Source organism: Bos indicus, chromosome 27 (genome assembly GCF_029378745.1).
Source record: "Bos indicus isolate NIAB-ARS_2022 breed Sahiwal x Tharparkar chromosome 27, NIAB-ARS_B.indTharparkar_mat_pri_1.0, whole genome shotgun sequence".
Classification (NCBI taxonomy): Eukaryota; Metazoa; Chordata; class Mammalia; order Artiodactyla; family Bovidae; genus Bos; species Bos indicus.
In genome coordinates, this window is record NC_091786.1 from 4,177,395 (window position 1) to 4,195,603 (window position 18,209).

Genomic DNA, 18,209 nt, shown 5'->3' on the forward strand with positions numbered 1-18,209 from the left:
AGTCAGCCAAAACAAGACCGGGAGCTGACTGTGGCTCAGATCATGAACTCCCTATTGCCAGATTCAGACTTAAATTGAAGAAAGTGGGGAAAACCACTAGACCATTGAGGTATGACCTAAATCAAATCCTTTATTATTATACAGTGGAAGTGAGAAATAGATTTAAAGGAATAGATTTGATAGACAGAGTACCTAATGAACTATGGATAGAGGTTCGTGACATTGTGCAGGAAACAGGGAGCAAAACCATCCCCCAAAAAAGAAATGCAAAAAAGCAAAATGGCTATCTGAAGAGGCCTTACAAAAAGCTGTGAAAAGAAGAGAAGTGAAAAGCAAAGGAGAAAAGAAAGGTATACCAATTTGAATACAGAGTTCCAAAGAATAGCAAGAGGAGATAAGAAAGCCTTCCTCAGCAATCAGTGCAAAGAAATAGAGAAAAATAATAGAATGGGAAAGACTAGAGATCTCTTCAAGAAAATTAGAGATACCACGGACTATTTCATGCAAAGCTGGGCACAATAAAGGACAGAAATGGTATGGACCTAACAGAAGCAGAAGATATTAAGAAGAGGCGGCAAGAACACACAGAAGAACTATACAAAAAAGATCTTCAAGACCCAGATAATCATGATGCTGTGATCACTCACCTAGAGCCAGACATCCTGGAACGTGAAGTCAAGTGGGCCTTAGGAAGCATCCCTACGAACAAAGCTAGTGGAGGTGATGGAATTCCAGTTGAGCTATTTCAAATCCTAAAAGATGATCCTGTGAAAGTGCTGCACTCAATATGCCAGCAAATTTGGAATACTCAGCAGTGGCCATGGGACTGGAAAAGGTCAGTTTTCATTCCAATCCCAAAGAAAGGCAACGCCAAAGAATGCTCAAACTACCACACAATTGCACTCATCTCACATGCTAGCAAAGTAATGCACAAACTTCTCCAAACCAGGCTTCAGCAATATGTGAACCGTGAACTTCCAGATGTTCAAGCTGGATTTAGAAAAGGCAGAGGAACCAGAGATTAAATTGCAAACGTCCACTGGATCATCGAAAAAGCAAGTGAGTTCCAGAAAAAAATCTATTTCTGGTTTATTGACTATGCCAAAGCCTTTGAATGTGTGGAACACAATAAACTGTGGAAAATTTTGAAAGAGATGGGAATACCAAACCACCTGACCTGCCTCTTGAGAAACCTATATGCAGATCAGGAAGCAACAGTTAGAACTGGACATGGAACAACAGACTGGTTGCAAATAGGAAAAGGAGTATGTCAAGGCTGTATATTGTCACCCTGATTATTTAACTTATATGCAGAGTACATCATGAGAAACACTGGGCTGGAAGAAGTACAAGCTGGAATCAAGATTGCCAGGAGAAATATCAATAACCTCAGATGACATCACCCTTATGGCATAAACCTCAGATGACACCACCCTTTTGGCAGAAAGTGAAGATGAACTAAAGAGCCTCTTGAAGAAAGTGAAAGAGGAGAGTGAAACAGTTGGCTTAAAGCTCAACATTCAGAAAACTAAGATCATGGCATCTGGTCCCATCACTTCATGGCAAATAGATGGGGAAACAATGGAAATAGTGGCCCGGACCCAGAAGATCTAGAAGGAGCCGCAGGGCTCCAGCCCTGCGCGCCCGCCATGGGCCCCCGCCGTCAGAAACGCAAGCCCGAAACACCAAGGAGGCGCCCTGCGAGCCCGGCTCCCGCCGCCCCCCCGCCGGCCCCGTCCTTAGGCACGTCCTCCAGTCCACTTGCTCGCCGGAGACATACAGTCCTGAAGGAGATCCGAACTCTTCAGAAGACCACACACCTGCTGTTAAGAAAGAGCCCCTTCTGCCGCCTGGTGAGCTCCAGGGAGCCTCCCGCCAACCCCTGTGCAGCCTCCTTTGTTTAAATTTCCCGGGTGTTGGGGCCCTGTCATCTCTTGCCCAAACGGCAAGGGACCTCTTCTATAATCTGATCAGGGACACTTCAGCTCCTGAAAACTGGAGCCTGCCGAGGGCAACTTCTCATTCTTTATAGAGTTCGTTTCTAACCCCCACCACCTTTGAAACTGTGCTCTTTGATTTTGTAAAAGGAACTCTCTCATCCAACCACCCTCTCATCCCTTCTCCTGCCCTAACAGATTGTCTCCTCCTCCCCCCACACCATGACCAGGATAGATGTGCCCATCTCTAACCTCCCTGGAGTTGACACCTAGTTAGGTGTTAGCTACTAGTTAGGTCCCAAGATTAAGCACCAGGAAGGAAGAACAGAAGTGAAGATTCATGGAGGCTCATGGAGAGAGTCTGTCTTCTTTGAGTCTCCTTCTCCTCTCTACTCTTCCCTTTGCTCCCCATCCCCGCTCTTTCACAGGCAAGAGAAATATGTGTTCAATTCACTCGTGGTGTGGACTTCAATTGGCAAGCCCAGGCCCTGTTGGCCCTACAAGAGGCGGCAGAAGCATTTCTAGTTCATCTCTTTGAGGATGCCTATCTCCTCTCCTTACACGCCGGCCGCGTCACGCTCTTCCCGGATGTGCAGCTGGCCCGGAGGATCCGAGGCATTCAGGAAGGGCTTGGCTGAGCTCTGGCCACCCGCCCAAGTCTCTGTAAGCGTTTCCTGCTCACCAGAGAGTGAGCAGACCTTGTGGGGAGAGCACTCAACTGCCCACCGCCGGGGCGGGAATTTCTCTGAAAGAAGCTTCTTTCTCCATCCTGACTCCTTTGCTGCCTTGCCTCCCCTTTGTTCTCTAGGAAAGCTTTGACCTAGTTTTAACTTGAATGTTTGGGATTCTGCGGCTCGTGTCCTTTTGTACAAATTTATTTTTCAGTTTTAATTTTGACTTCCCTGTAGCTCAAATGGCAAAGACTCTGCCAGCCATATAGGAGTTCTGGGTTCAATCCCTGGGTCAGGAAGATCCTCTGGAGAAAGGAATGGCAATCCACTCCAGTATTCTTGCTTGGAGAACTCCATAGACAGAGAAGCCTGGAGGTCTACAGTTCATGGAGTCACAAAGAGTCAGACACGACTGAGCAACTAACACACGCTTATTTTTCAATTAAATAATGACCAGATAAACTGAATCTGACAGAGTTCATCCTCTCTGTTTTTCAAGGACTAGATGACCTTGTGGGATTCTTTTGGGTTTGATTTTTTAATTGGAAAGTAATGGTTTTACAATGTTGTGTTGGTTTCTCTGGTATAACAACACGAATCAGCCATAATTATATAGTATCCCCTCCCTCTTGAGCCTCCCTCTCCTCTAGGTCATCACAGAGCGCCAGGCTGGACTCCGAATGTTATATAGCAGCTTCTCCCTAGCTAGTTATCATTCACACATGATAGTGTATATATGATGACCTTGTTTTGATTGAAAGAAAGTTCTTATTTTTGAAAATGCCTTGTTAGTTAATATGATTCCTGAATTTCAGGGTTGATACCAGAGCTTCTGCCTGTAGCCAGGACCAGATCCATGGAGTACAAGGTGTTGCCTGGACTTGCTCTCTCAAAGCAGAGCGTGCGAGTTGTTTTTGTAGTTAGTTGTTTTTTAGAAGAAGACTGCATGGCTTTCCTCTGTAACAGAGGCAATATATGAGAGAATCAACACATTCCAGAAATCCCGAGAATAATTTTCAGATGAAGAGACTCTAAGGTTGACTTCACTTTGCAAATTATTCATGTGACTGATGATTTGGAAGACATCAGACTTTTTAGGTTATAGGCAAAAAGGATATTTACTGATTATTTTAAATCTTCTTGTACCATTTAAATTTTTTTTACCATATATATATATTTACTTTTATTTAAAACATGATGGAAAAAAATAAGAGAAAACCAGTCAGTTGCATGGAAGAGCCTGGTGCATCCAGCGTACAAATCTCTGTCTTCAGATTGACTTCATCATTAACGGCAGAAGCAAGTTTGTATGTGGACTGTACCTGTCAACAGATTATACAGCTTTTCAAAAACTCAATTGGGATGAAAATAGAAAATTGTTAAGGTTTGATGTTCTGGCTCCTTCTGGTAAATTCCTGCCAAAATCATTCAGAAATTCCAACTTGTAGAATTTATTTTATTCTTTATTTGCAAATCATAGACAATGTATCATAATTTATACTTCAGAATTTTTCATTCCAGGATTTTAAAGAGCCTTTTCAATGTTTTTACAGGTATTTTTATAACTTCCTTGTGGAAAGAGAATAAAAATTATTCTTAATGAAAAAAATTTGAAGCAAAGTTACTGTTATACATAGATTATACTATGTTCTTTGTGTGTTAGCATTAAATTCTTCATTTGGACACTTTGCCAACAACCACAATTTAAACAAGAGAATTAAGGGATGTATCTTTGCCTCCAGTGGAGTAGAGTATGAGCCGATAAAATCCTTGCCCTTCTCTTGTAACTGAAAGCAGTTTAAGAGACTTCCAGGGAAATAGGAAGTGCCACCTGAAGACGTTTAGATACTGTGTGTGATGAAAATGATTAGTGAGGGTGGATACTAATAACGATGCGTCAGCCAACTGAATTCAAACTAAAGGGAAGGACCAAGTTCTGTTGTTTGATAAATTTTAACCCTTTGTAAAAACCTTTTCCTGTTCGACATCAACTCATTTTTATGTAAACATTGAAATAAAGCTTATCTATGAATACATTTAAAAAAAAAAAAAAACCATGGAAATAGTGGATGACTTTATTTTTCTGGGCTCCAAAATCACTGCAGATGCTGACTGAAACCATGAAATTAAAAGACGCTTACTCCTTGGAACGAAAGTTATGACCAACCTAGACAGCATATTAAAAAGCAGAGACATTACTTTGCCAACAAAGGTCCATCTAGTCAAGGCTATGGTTTTTCCAGTTCAGTTCAGTTCAGTCGCTCAGTCACATCCAACTCTTTCCGACCCCATGAATTGCAGCACGCCAGGCCTCCCTGTCCATTACCGACTCCCGGAGTTCACTCAAACTCACGTCCATTGAGTCAGTGATGCCATCCTGCCATCTCATCCTCTGTTGTCCCCTTCTCCTCCTGACCCCATTCCTTCCCAGCATCAGAGTGTTTTCCAATGAGTCAACTCTTCGCATGAGATGGCCAAAATACTGGAGTTTCAGCTTTAGCATCATTCCTTCTAAAGAACACCCAGGACTGATCTCACTTAGAATGGACTGGTTGAATCTCCTTGCAGTCCAAGGGACTCTCAGTCTTCTCCAACACCAAAGTTCAAAAGCATCAATTATTTGGTGATCAGCTTTCTTCACAGTCCAACTCTCACATCCATACATGACCACTGGAAAAACCATAGCCTTGACTAGACGGACCTTTGTTGACAAAGTAATGTCTTTGCTTTTGAATATGCTGTCTAGGTTGGTCATAACTTTCCTTCCAAGGAGTAAGCGTCTTTTAATTTCATGGCTGCAGTCACCATCTGCAGTGATTTTGGAGCCCCAAAAAATAAAGTCTGACACTGTTTCCACTGTTTCCCCATCTATTTCCCATGAAGTGATGGGACCAGATGCCATGATCTTCGTTTTCTGAATGTTGAGCTTTAAGCCAACTTTTTCACTCTCCTCTTTCACTTTCATCAAAAGGCTCTTTAGTTCCTCTTCACTTTCTGCCATAAGGGTGGTGTCATTTGCATATCTGAGGTTATTGGTATTTCTCCTGGAAATCTTGATTCCAGCTTGTGCTTATTCCAGCCCAGCATTTCTTTGTAAGTTAAATAACCAGGGTGACAATAAACAGCCTTGACATATTCCTTTCCCTATTTGGAACCAGTCTGTTGTTCCATGTCCAGTTCTAACTGTTGCTTCCTGACCTGCATATAGGTTTCTCAAGAGGCAGGTCAGGTAGTCTGGTATTCCCATCTCTTTCAGAATTTTCCACAGTTTATTGTGATCCACACATTCAAAGGCTTTGGCATAGTCAGTAAAGCAGAAATAGATGTTTTCCTGGAACTCTCTTTTTTGATGATCCAGCGGATGTTGGACTATAAAGAAAGCTGAGGGATGAAGAATTGATGCATTTGAAATGCGGTGTTGGAGAAGACTCTTGAGAATCTTGGACTGCAAGGAGATCCAACCAGTCCATCCTAAAGGAGATCAGTCCTGGGTGTTCATTGGAAGGACTGATGTTGAAGGTGAAACTCCAATACTTTGGCCATCTGATGCAAAGAACTGACTCATTTGAAAAGGCCCTGATGCTGGAAAAGATTGAGGGTAGGAAGAGAAGGGGATGACAGAGGATGAGATGGTTGGATGGCATCACTGACTCAATGGTGAAGAGTTTGGGTATACTCTGGGAGTTGTGATGGACAGGGTGGCCTGGTGTGCTGCAGTCCATGGGGTCACAAAGAGTCGGACAGAACTGAGCAACTGAACTGAAGTGAACTGAGAGCTTTATATACCACATTTCTGGCTTGCCATAAAAAAAAAAAAAAATCAAAGGAAATAGAACTTTTCTTATTAACAAGAGTGAAGATAGATGTTAATGTGAACTAAAGAATTATAAGCTAGAAAGGAAATTGGTCCTCAAGTTTTTAATCCATGCACTTAGATTTTAAATTTTTGTAAAATCCCATCAGTGTTTATAGTCTTATTACTAGGAGGAGTTAATCTTAAATAGTAATTATGGAGCACTTCTCTAACTGAAAGGTGCCTACATTTCTTTTGTGACTTAAAAACAAACCAAATAATATGTCCTTTGTCTTCCATTTTCCTTCAAAAAAATTTTTTTCAATAAAAATACTCCATCCAGTTGTTATCTTCCAATGGCTTTAGTCTTCCTTCAGGCCCTGCATTTGCTTTGTGAGCAAAGTAATCTAATATTTTCAACATTTTAACTAATCAGTACTGTTAATTTGGTTTTAGTAAGTGTTCCATTATGCTGAAAGTGTTGAAAATTATGCTAATATCATTTTAGGTTGTATTTTGGACTTAAGCTAAGAATTCTAGGAAAGGGTTTCTTATTTTCTATCTTCAGTATCAATTCTCTATCATATGTATGTAAATTTCAAAAACATACACCTTTCAATTCTTCATGGCTTGATCCAAGTACCGGTGTGATGTAATTATCATAAATTTTAAGAGATTCTTTATATTCAAGGGAGTCATTAAACACTATAAACAATTTGTTTTGTTACCTTCTTTAGGGGGGCGGTGTTTCTGAAAAACATGTTTTATTATTATTTAACAACTAAGATAGAAATCAAACAAATGCTGTAAGAATTCTTCTAATCTTTAAGTATAAAATGGCTTTGACTCATATTTTTTCAGGTTTCTTGAATTCATTTTCTTATGTTAGAGGGCCCTTTTCCTGAGGAATGTTAGCTTCACAAGGCAGGATGTTATCTAATTCACTCAGGATGGGTCTAAAGCACTCAGAACAATGCCTGGAACATAGTAAACACTGTTTATCGGTTGCCTGTCTGACACTCTGAATGAACAGAATTGAAACACAAAGCGAGACCGAAGGACAGGAAGGACAGAACACATCCACTTTGTAACCGACTAATCTTATGTAGGCCCTCCAATATGCAGTAACGGCTCCACTAAACTCTGAGCCACTCTTGAGTCTTGCTAGCAAAGACCAATCTAGGGAAGTTGAGAGTATGTATCTTTTAATAAAATGAGACATGTTCACTAAAAAGGGAATTTCAGTGATGTCTAGACTGGGAATCAATTCTATATTTCAAGCCAGGTAAAGAATGGCTTATTTAAAAGTGACCAAAGTATGTTTAGTCAGATGACTCTCTTCTGAGACCTGTTTTCCTCAAAATTTGCAGGAAACAATGAATAACTTAGTATGTCTTTACATTGGTGGTTGTGACCTGCCACGGCCTTGACTGTATACTCTTTGAAGACAGAAGGTTTACCACATTTAAAAGGGTAACGTCTATGTCATCACAACATGTTGCCCTCCATATTAGCGACCACACAAAGCTTTCTCCTATATTAAGGAACAAAACAAAATCAGCACAACTTGAATTACTGAATATACATTCTGTAAACATTTTTAAAAGCTCTGTCTCTCTCTTTTTTTAATTTCTAGCAAACCTACTGCATCTTCTGTGCATTTCACTTTGCCCCTCTGTGCTGAAGTCCTCAGCTGTGCTCGTTCATTTCTCAGCAAGAGTCACCTCACTGTTGGTGAAAATATTCCTTAACTCCATTTTAATTTTCACTTAAAACCTGCTTTTCCTACCAACAGACTGTGGCCACAATTTGTTTTGGTCATTTTACCAACCTGAATTTTATTTTTGAACTTAAAAATCCCCTTGGTTCCTGTGCATTTTTGCCTTTTCTTTTCCTTTCTTCCTATCTTTAAATTCACTTGCATTAATATTTAAATGCTTTGAATGGATGTTTATTGATTAAAATGGCTACTCTTGCAAAAAAAAAAGAAGAAGAAGAAGAAGAAAGCTTTATCCCAAACCATGACTGACTGTAAGCAATTTATCAAAAGCTGCCAATTGACCTAATTTTCCTCCCTTTTTACAGGAGTAGGGTGGTGGGCATCTGTTCAGCTTTCCTGAAAAGCCGCTGGGTGGATGCCACTTCAATACCTTTCTTCTTTATAAATCAAGCACCATGAATGATATTAGGCAATATCATAATATTTGTCACTGATGTGTTTAAATCTCTTTTCAAGTATTGGTAAGTTGTCTATTTTTAAAAGTGCTTAAAACGTTTTAGTTAGAGAAAGGGAAAAAGGAATTTTGGAAGCATTGATACAAGAAACTTTTGAATATATCTAGCATACTATGTAAAATACTGTCTATATATCATACACCATAGTTGATATCTGCCAGAGATATATAGTATATAATACATAAACCACTATATATATATGTATTATATGTTATATTATATATCTAAGAGCATAATGTATATGTGGAAGAAAGGTGGATTCCAACAAAAGTCATATGTATCATTGCTTAAATCATTTCCAAGGTTCATGCAGATTAAAATAAAATTCTTAATATATATCTAAAATGCCTTTATATTACTCAACCATAGAAAATAATGAAGTACTACCATTTGCAGCAACATGAATGGACCTAGAGATTAGCACCTTAAATGAAGTAAGTCAGGTAGTGACTGACTCACTCCTTGGTGGCTCACACAGTAAAGAATCTGCCTGTAGTTCAGGAGACCTAGGTTCAAGCCCTGGGCCAGAAAGGTCCCCTGGAGAAGGGAATGGCAACCCACTCCAGTATTCTTGCCTGGAGAATTACACAGACAAAGGAGTCTGGCCGGCTACAATTCATGGGCTTGCAAAGAGTCAGATGTGACTGAGCTACTAACATTTTACTTTTCACTTTTGCATCACTTAATATGGATGATACAAAATGATACAAACAAATTTACTTACTAAACAGAAAACAAACTTTTGGTTACCACAAGTCTTCCCTTTGGGGTTGAAAGATAAGTTAGAAGATTGGGATTAAGAAATACAGACTGTTGGAATGAGATAGAGAACCCAGAGACAAACCCATGCACTTATGGGTACCTTATTTTTGACAAAGGAGGCAAGAATATACAATGGGGCAAAGAAAGCCTCTTCAACAAGTGGCGCTGGGAAAACTGGACACATATGTGTAAAAGAATGAAATTAGATCACTACCTAATGTCATAAACAAAGATAAACTCAAAGTGGATTAAAAACCTAAATATAAGATCATCAAACTCTTAGAGGAGAGCATAGGCAGAACACTCAATGACATAAATCAAAGCAAGATCTTCTATGACCCACCTCCTAGAGTAATGGAAATAAAAACAAAAATAAACAAGTGGGAACTAATTAAACTTAAAAGCTTTTGCACAGCAAAGGAAACTACAAGCAAGGTGAAAAGACAACCCTCAGAATGGGAGAAAATAATAGCAAAGGAAACAACTGATAAAGAATTAATTTCCAAAATATACAAGCACCTCATACAAATCAGTATCAGAAAAGCAAACAACCCAATCAAAAGGTGGGAAAGGGACCTGAAGAGACATTTTTCCAAAGAAGACATACAGATAGCTGATAAGCACATGAAAAGATGATCAACATCACTCATCACTAGAGAAATGCAAGTCAAAAGTACAATGAGATACCACCTCATACCAGTCAGGATGGCCATCATAAAAAGTCTACAAATAATAAATGCTAGAGGGTGTGGAGAAAAGGGAACCCTCTTGCACTGTTGGTAGGAATGTAAACTGATACAGCCACTATGGGAGATGGCATGGAGAAGCCTTAAAAAGCAATGAATAAAACCACCATATGACCCAGCAATCCCACTCCTAGGCATATACCATGAGGAAATCAAAACTGAAAAAGATGCATGTACCCCAATGTTCACTGCTGCACTGTTTACAATAGCCAGAACATGGAAGCAACCTAGATGTCCATCAACAGATGAATGGATAAAGAAGTTGTGGTATATATATATATATATATATATATATATATACACACACACACACACAATGGAATATTACTCAGCCATAAAAAGGAACATATTTAAATCTGTTCTAATGAAATGGACAAAATTAGAGCCTACTATACAGAGTGAAATAAGTCAGAAAGAAAAATATAAATATCATATACTGAAACATATATATGGAATCTTAAGAGACGGCACTGATGAATTTATTTTCAGGGCAGCAATGGAGAGACAGACATAGAAAACAGACCTATGGACACAGTGGGAGGAGAGGAGGGAGAAGGGGACATGTATGGAAAGAGTAACATAGAAATTTACAATTCAGTTCAGTCACTCAGTTGAGTCCGACTGCGACCCCATGAATCACAGCACGCCAGGCCTCCCTGTCCATCACCAACTCCTGGAGTTTACCCAAACTCATGTCCATGGAGTCAGTGATGCCATCCAATCATTTCATCCTCTGTCATTCCCTTCTCCTCCTTTCCTCAATCTTCTCCAGCATCAGGGTCTTTTCAAATGAGTCAGTTCTTCACATCAGGTGGCCAAAGTATTGGAGTTTCAGCTTCAACATCAGTCCTTCCAATGAATATCCAGGACTGATCTCTTTAGGATGGACTGGTTGGATCTCCTTGCAGTCTAAAGGACTCTCAAGAGTCTTCTCCAACACCACAGTTCAAAAGTATCAATTCTTCAGTGCTCAGTTTTCTTTATAGTCCAACTCTCACATCCATACATGACTACTGGAAAAACATAGCCTTAACTAGAAGGACCTATGCTGACAAAGTAATGTCTCTGCTTTTTAATATGTTGTCTAGGTTGGTCATAACTTTTCTTCCAAGAAGTAAGCATCTTTTAATTTCATGGCTGCAATCACCATCTACAGTGATTTTGGAGCCCCCTAAAATAAAGTCAGCCACTGTTTCCACTGATTCCCCATCTATTTGCCATGAAGTGATGGGGCCAGATGCCATGATCTTAGTTTTCTGAATATTGAGCTTTAAGCCAACTTTTCACTCTCCTGTTTCACTTTCATCAAGAGGCTCTTCTTCACTTTCTTCACTTTCTGCCAAAAGGGTGGTGTCATCTGCATATCTGAGGTTATTGATCTCTCCTGGCAATCGTGATTCTAGCTTGTTCTTCTTCCAGCCCAGCATTTCTTATGATGTACTCTGCATATAAGTTAAATAATCAGGGTGACAATATACAGCCTTGACATACTCCTTTTCCTAATTGGAACCAGTCTGTTGTTCCATGTCCAGTTCTGTTACCATATGTAAAATAGACAGCCAGTGGGAATTTGCTGTATGACTCAAGGAGCTCAAACAAGGACTCTGGGACAGGCTGAAGGGTGGAATGGGGAGGGAGATGGGAGGGAGGTCTGGGAGGGAGGAGATATGGGTGATTACTGTTGATGTATGACAGACAAACCACAAAAATTCTGTAAAGCAATTATCCTGCAATTAAAAATTAACAACAAGAAAAAGAAATACAGACTATGAAATAAACAACCATGGCCCACTGCATAGCACGGGTTATATTCAGTACCTTGCAATAATCTATAATGGAAAATAATCTGGAATATAATATATATGTGTGCGTGTATTATATATGTGTGTGTGTGTGTGTATATATATATATATATACCTGAATCATTTTGCTGTACATTTGAAACTAACACAACAGTATGAATAGACTATACTTCAATTAAAAGTTAAAAAATAAATAAATGCCTTTATAACCAAGGACCTTTAGACAAAGCTCTCAAGCTTGAAGAAAATGCATTATTTTTTAGTTAGTTTCTGTTTACAAGTCTTTTCTATGTTTATGTTCATAAAGGATGTAAGAATTTGATGAAGCTAAGACCAGAGGACATATGGGGTTGCAAAGAGTCAGACACGACTGAGCGACTGAACTGAACTGAAGACCAAAGGACAATATATATGTATATTTTTGGCCTGAGATAGAATGAACATATTATTTCCCTCAGTAAGAAGAAAGTACATACCTTCCTCTCATCCAATTATGAATATAAGTTCCCAGCAAATGAGAAAATTTCTTACTAAAGATACTCAGAGCACTTTTCCAAGTACCAGCTGCCACCTGGGCTCTGGGAACACTGCATTACAGGTAATGGAGATGAATACTGGGGATGTAGGTTATTCTAAACACAGGCAAAAGTCCAGTTCTGGGCAGGCCTGAAATGTAAATGTCCAGTGAGAGTAACTTTGGGAGCTCTGTGATGAGTTTACTCTAAGCTGTCTGCTGTCAAAGTGAGACTTTAACCTCCACAATTAATTACTGCACATCTGTCAGGTGATACAATGACTGGATTTTCAAAACAGTTGTCTAAGGAATGCATATTCCTCTAGAATTTTTAAACTAAATCAAACTAAATGATCAGAAAACCATGTATTAGAGATTATAGCATCTTTTCATAGACATGCACCACATACACATCATACTTTATGTTTCCTGTGTTCTTTTATCCATATAGTAAAATCTACTGTGCCCCAAGTTTCTGAGGTTGGGTCATTTTTAGATTACATATGTCAAAATATGTAACGCTTTAAGGAAGTAGTCCTTTTTCATCAAGAAGGTTCAAAATCTATCTTAACATAGACCTGACATTTAGAAATATTTAAGTATTTAAAATAATATCTCTGATAAATAGTGGTAAAGAATATGCCTGCCAATGGAGGAGACACGAGTCATGGGTTCCATCTCTGGGTCAGGACGATCCCCTGCAGGAGGGAATGGCTACCCAGTCCAATAGTCCTGCCTGGAGAATTCCATGGACAGAGGAACCTGGCAGGTTACAGTCTATAGGATTGCAAAAACTGGGACATGACTGAGTTCATAAGCATTAGGCATGTACTGACCAGTAACAGGCTGGCCTACTCAATTTACACACATTCAGCAGTTTGGGATAATTGAGTTGTATACAATATGACCTGTCAAATTCCCACTGGTAATAGATTTTTTAATGTACATTATTCTTAAAATGTATGTTAAAATGTACTTAGATGAGTGCTAGGACCTGCCACCCTTGTTTCACAAGGGTAAACATGAAAACAAAGGTATTACCTCCTGGGTGTGATGTGGGATTCTAGTGAAGGAGGGAAGCCTGGGGTGATTTCAGCTTCCTGGCCTGAGCTGAGTGCAGGCCACAGGCTACTACCTGAGGCTGGATGGTGAGGATCACTGAGTGAGGCACGCGTCTGAGGCAGAGCTACAGGAGTGGCTCGCTTAATGCATGTTGAATCCGGACGCTAAGTACACATCCAAGCAGACGTGTCAAGCAAGCAGTCTGGACACAGGCTTCTGGGGCTAATAAGAGACAGTTGGAGGGGAGCACCTGCTGCTGTTTTTCAGTCGCTCAGTCGCGTCAGACTCTTTGCGATCCCATGGACTGCAACACACCAGGCATCCTGGTCCTTCACCATCTCCTGGAGTTTGCTCAAACTCACATCCACTGAGGGAGGAACAGACATGCAGGCATTTAAAGCCAAGAAACTGGACTGTGTCAGCCAGAGTGGATAAACAGAAAAGGGACAGAATGGAACTGAGAGTTAACTGGCCCGTTGTTGGGGAAGGAGGCTGAGGAGTGGATCAGGTTAGACTTGAGCCTGAAAAGTAGAGCTTCTCTTGGAAGGTGAAAGACGCAAGAGGGCCAGTCAAGAGTGATGAAAAAGATGCACCAGGAAAGGACCTTCAGCCCCCAGGGCTGTCTGTGGAAAGGGCTCAGCCTCACAACCTGCACTCTTCCCACATGCTCTCCCGCCTGAGCCTAATTCCTCTCCGACGTAAGTGAATTTGGTAACGCCCCTGCACCTTTTGTTACTGCTCCTTCTGCTCACCATGTGACAGGTCAATAAACCGGGAGCTGACTTGTTAGAACAAGGAATAACAACTGTGACTGGAAAACTATCAGACCCAGAGGGTGGCACTCGAGTCTCTCAAAAACTGGTCTTATATACAAGCTTCCCTGGTGGTCGGAGGGTAAAGAGTCTGCCTGTAACGCTGGAGACCTGGGTTTCATCCCTGGGTTGGGAAAATCCCCTGGAGGAGGGCATGGCAACCTACTCCAGTATTCTCACCTGGAGAACCCCACAGATAGAAGGAGTCTAGTAGCCTGGCAAGACCCGGTCCATGGGGTCGCAAAGAGTTGGACACGACTGAGCAACTCACACTTTATATACAGGAGCGGAAGGGGCGGGGCCACTGTGGCACCGACCAATGGCTGAGTGGCGCTATAGCTCAGGCCAGGCTGGCGCCCCCAACTTACGCGGGCCCAAAAGCAGCGGGGTCTGAAGAAGTAAGTACCCAGCCGCTCCAGGAAGGCTGTCCTCCAGCCCTTAGTGAATCAGGAGGGGCACGCAGGCGGCGGCGACTGCCGGTGGCCACGCAGAGGTTGTTGCTGTGACTCTGGGATGGCCGTCTGCCGGGGTGGGCACCGTGGGCTCAGCCTGCCGCTCACCTCTGGTCAGCTCCTGGAGGGAGGGCTTGGTCCGGGAGCTAGTGTCCCTGGAGCTCTCACACTGGGTGGGTGGCGGATGGGCCCTGCCTTAGCTGAGAGCAGTGACCTGCATCAGGGCACATCCAGCTCCAGTTGGGGAGGCCACTATTACACTTTTACCACAGCAATTTCTCTTCGAATTTTGAAACTTTTTTTTTTAATGTTTTGCTGGTTCCTGCCTTACAACAACCAGGCATAATTATACATCTCTCCCCTCCCTCTTCAGCCTCCCTCGCCTCCCCCGCCCCACCCCTCTATGCCACCAAAGAGCTCCAGACTGGGCTCCCTGTGTGACAGACCAACTTCTTACTGGTTTTCTATTTTACACATGATAGTGTCTGTATGTGGAGAAGGAAATGGCAACCCACTCCAGTGGTCTTGCCTGGAGAACCCCAGGGACAGAGGAGCCTGGTGGGGGTCGCACAGATCAGACACGACTGAGGCGACTTAGCAGCAGCAGCAGCAGCAGTGTCTGTATGAGGAGACGGCAATGGCACCCCACTCCAGTACTCTTGCCTGGAAAATCCCATGGACAGAGGAGCCTGGTAGGCTGCAGTCCATGGGGTCGCTAAGAGTCGGACACGACTGAGCAACTTCACTTTCACTGTTCACTTTCATGCATTGGAGAAGGAAATGGCAACCCACTCCAGTACTCTTGCCTGGAAAATCCCATGGACGGAGGAGCCTGGTGGGCTGCTGTCTATGGGGTCGCACAGAGTCGGACACGACTGAAATGACATAGCAGCAGCAGCAGCAGTGTCTGTATGGTGACGTGACTTTCTCCGTTCATCCTGTTCCCTCAAGTCTTCAGTTTTTCCTCTTTCTTAGAAACAGCCACCCTGTGCCTGTTAATACCCTTCAGCCAAGTGGTAGGTCACGCCTACAAGCCATATCCTTTCACTGGGGCACAAGCATCAAGTCTTCCATTTCTTGAGGACTCTGAGCCATCACTGATTGTCAGTATAAAGTTTCACACACACACACTCCTTAGGTTTTGAGATGTACACATACAGAGTTTACAGGCGTTTCACAGCAACCCTTTACTCCAACCACTTGTTTTTATATACAACCAACAATCTAGTCTCAGGAGCCATTTTAGAAACTACCTATCCCTTTACAAAACTCTGAATTTTGACTAATTTCTCAGAGATATTTGAGTTTATATTGCTACTTCAGTTCAGTTCAGTTCAGTTCAGTCGCTCAGTTGTGTCCGACTCTTTGCGGCCCCAGGAATCGCAGCAGGCCAAACCTCCCTGTCCATCACCAACTCCCGGAGTTCACTCAGACTCACGTCCATTGAGTTGGTGATGCCATCCAGCCATCTCATCCTCTGTCGTCCCCTTCTCCTCCTGCCCTCAATCCCTCCCAGTATTAGAGTCTTTTCCAATGAGTCAACTCTGCATGAGGTGGCCAAAGTATTGCTACTTATTACCTACTTAAACTGAACTTTGGCCACCTCATGCGAAGAGTTGACTCATTGGAAAAGACTCTGATGCTGGGAGGCATTGGGGGCAGGAGGAGAAGGGGATGACAGAGGATGAGATGGCTGGATGGCATCACCGACTCAATGGACGTGAGTCTGAGTGAACTCCGGGAGTTGGTGATGGACAGGGAGGCCTGGCGTGCTGCGATTCATGGGGCCACAAAGAGTCGGACACGACTGAGCGACTGAACTGAACTGAACTAAACCTACTTAAACACCACAAAAAAATATTATTAGGAAGCAAATATATCACATAATTATTCCACACAGTAACTGGAAACTGGATAAATTATATCACATCATGAAAAACTTACAGTAAAACTCAAAATCTCAGGAATAAAGTAACAAAAAAATGAAGACATAGTCTCTAGGTTGGTATGTGTTATTAACATTTCATTAACATTTCATCAACTTCATTAACATTTCCTGGTCACATCTGTGTCTCCTTTTTTCTGTCAAAATACTATTTGAAATAATTTTCCAATCATATTATTGCTTCAGAGGTTTTTATATAAAAACAAGCACACACACACACACACATATGTATTCATGCACTTGTAATACACACAACTTTATTTTGCATAGCCATGTGTGTGCCCAGTTGCGTCAGTCATGTCCGATTCTTTCTGACCCCTTCGACTACAGCCAGACAAGCTCCTCTGTGCATGAGATTCTCCCTGTAAGAATACTGGAATGGGTTGCCATTTCTTCCTCCTGGGGATCTTCCCCACCCAGGGACTGAACCCACATCTCCTGTATTTTCTGCATTGCAGGAGGATTCTATACTGCTGAGCCACCAGGGAAGCCAAAATAGCCATGTATGGATTCTCAATTTTGTATTTTGGGCAACTGTATAACCACCAAAAGGATAAAATAAGAGTGACCCTTTTTACAACTTAGAAACTCAAGAGAGAAAAACAAAATATATTAATATGTGTTCTCAATTTCAACTTGGCCCATAAGATGATAAATTCCTGTATGTAGAAATGGAATCATCAGTGATTTCGTCACTGGATTTCACTATATATGACCAATTAAACCTACCTGGGCTATTGCACTTTTATATAAGGTCGACACATGAAAAAGCCAACTCAGAAATTCAACTTTTGGTTGAACAAAATAAATCAGTAAGGCTTATTAGCCTGACCTTAGCAGCCCTAACCCAAAATTATGTCTCTTTACTACTTTTTGAAAACTACAAGTCCTTTTTTGACCACATCTAGAAAAGCACATCTTTGGTTAATGATTTTTCACAGTAAAGATCCAATCTATAGAAGGAAATAAATCCTGACAAAAACAATGTTAACACTTTCACCCTTACTTTGGCCTCCAGAAATAACTCAGAGAACAACCAATCTTTAGGACACTTCTTGAAAATGATGACTTGCTACATATTTTAACATCTTTCCTCCCCAAAAGTGCTGGACTGCTGTCTCCATCTTTATCTCCCTCACACAAAGTTAATCTAGTCTTCTTTCTGAAACTAGACAGTGAGAAGCACGGTCCTACCTTCACACAAAACACAGAGCTAGACCTAAACGGCATTTCAAATAAGTTTTCTTAATGATGTCCCAAAGTTGGCTTTTCTATATTCAATCACACACTGTTCTAAACCACATTCTCATGTCCCACTTGCCTCAAACACTATAAAAGTAATTTCAAAGAATGTACAGTTGACTTAATTATTCTAACACACATTTCATACACAATAATGAATTATCCAGCATCAATTAAAACTTTATGAATTATTCTCTGATATTTGAAATAATAATTGTTTCTCACATTCAAGCAAG

The 18,209-nt window shown here is 41.3% G+C and overlaps 1 protein-coding gene and 1 long non-coding RNA gene across 2 annotated transcripts in view; one reads left to right on the forward strand and one right to left on the reverse strand.

The window, feature by feature from the left end:
* The window catches only part of LOC139180156 (uncharacterized), a 197,870-nt gene that overhangs the window by 7,826 nt on the left and 171,835 nt on the right, over positions 1-18,209 (reverse strand). The window lies entirely within an intron of this gene.
* On the forward strand, positions 1,591-4,646 carry LOC109553578 (histone H3-like centromeric protein A). The gene is made up of 3 exons (XM_019953631.2): positions 1,591-1,853; positions 2,366-2,600; positions 3,424-4,646. Exons 1-2 carry the CDS (start codon positions 1,650-1,652, stop codon positions 2,573-2,575), a joined length of 414 nt encoding a protein of 137 aa, XP_019809190.2. The 5' UTR covers positions 1,591-1,649; the 3' UTR covers positions 2,576-2,600; positions 3,424-4,646.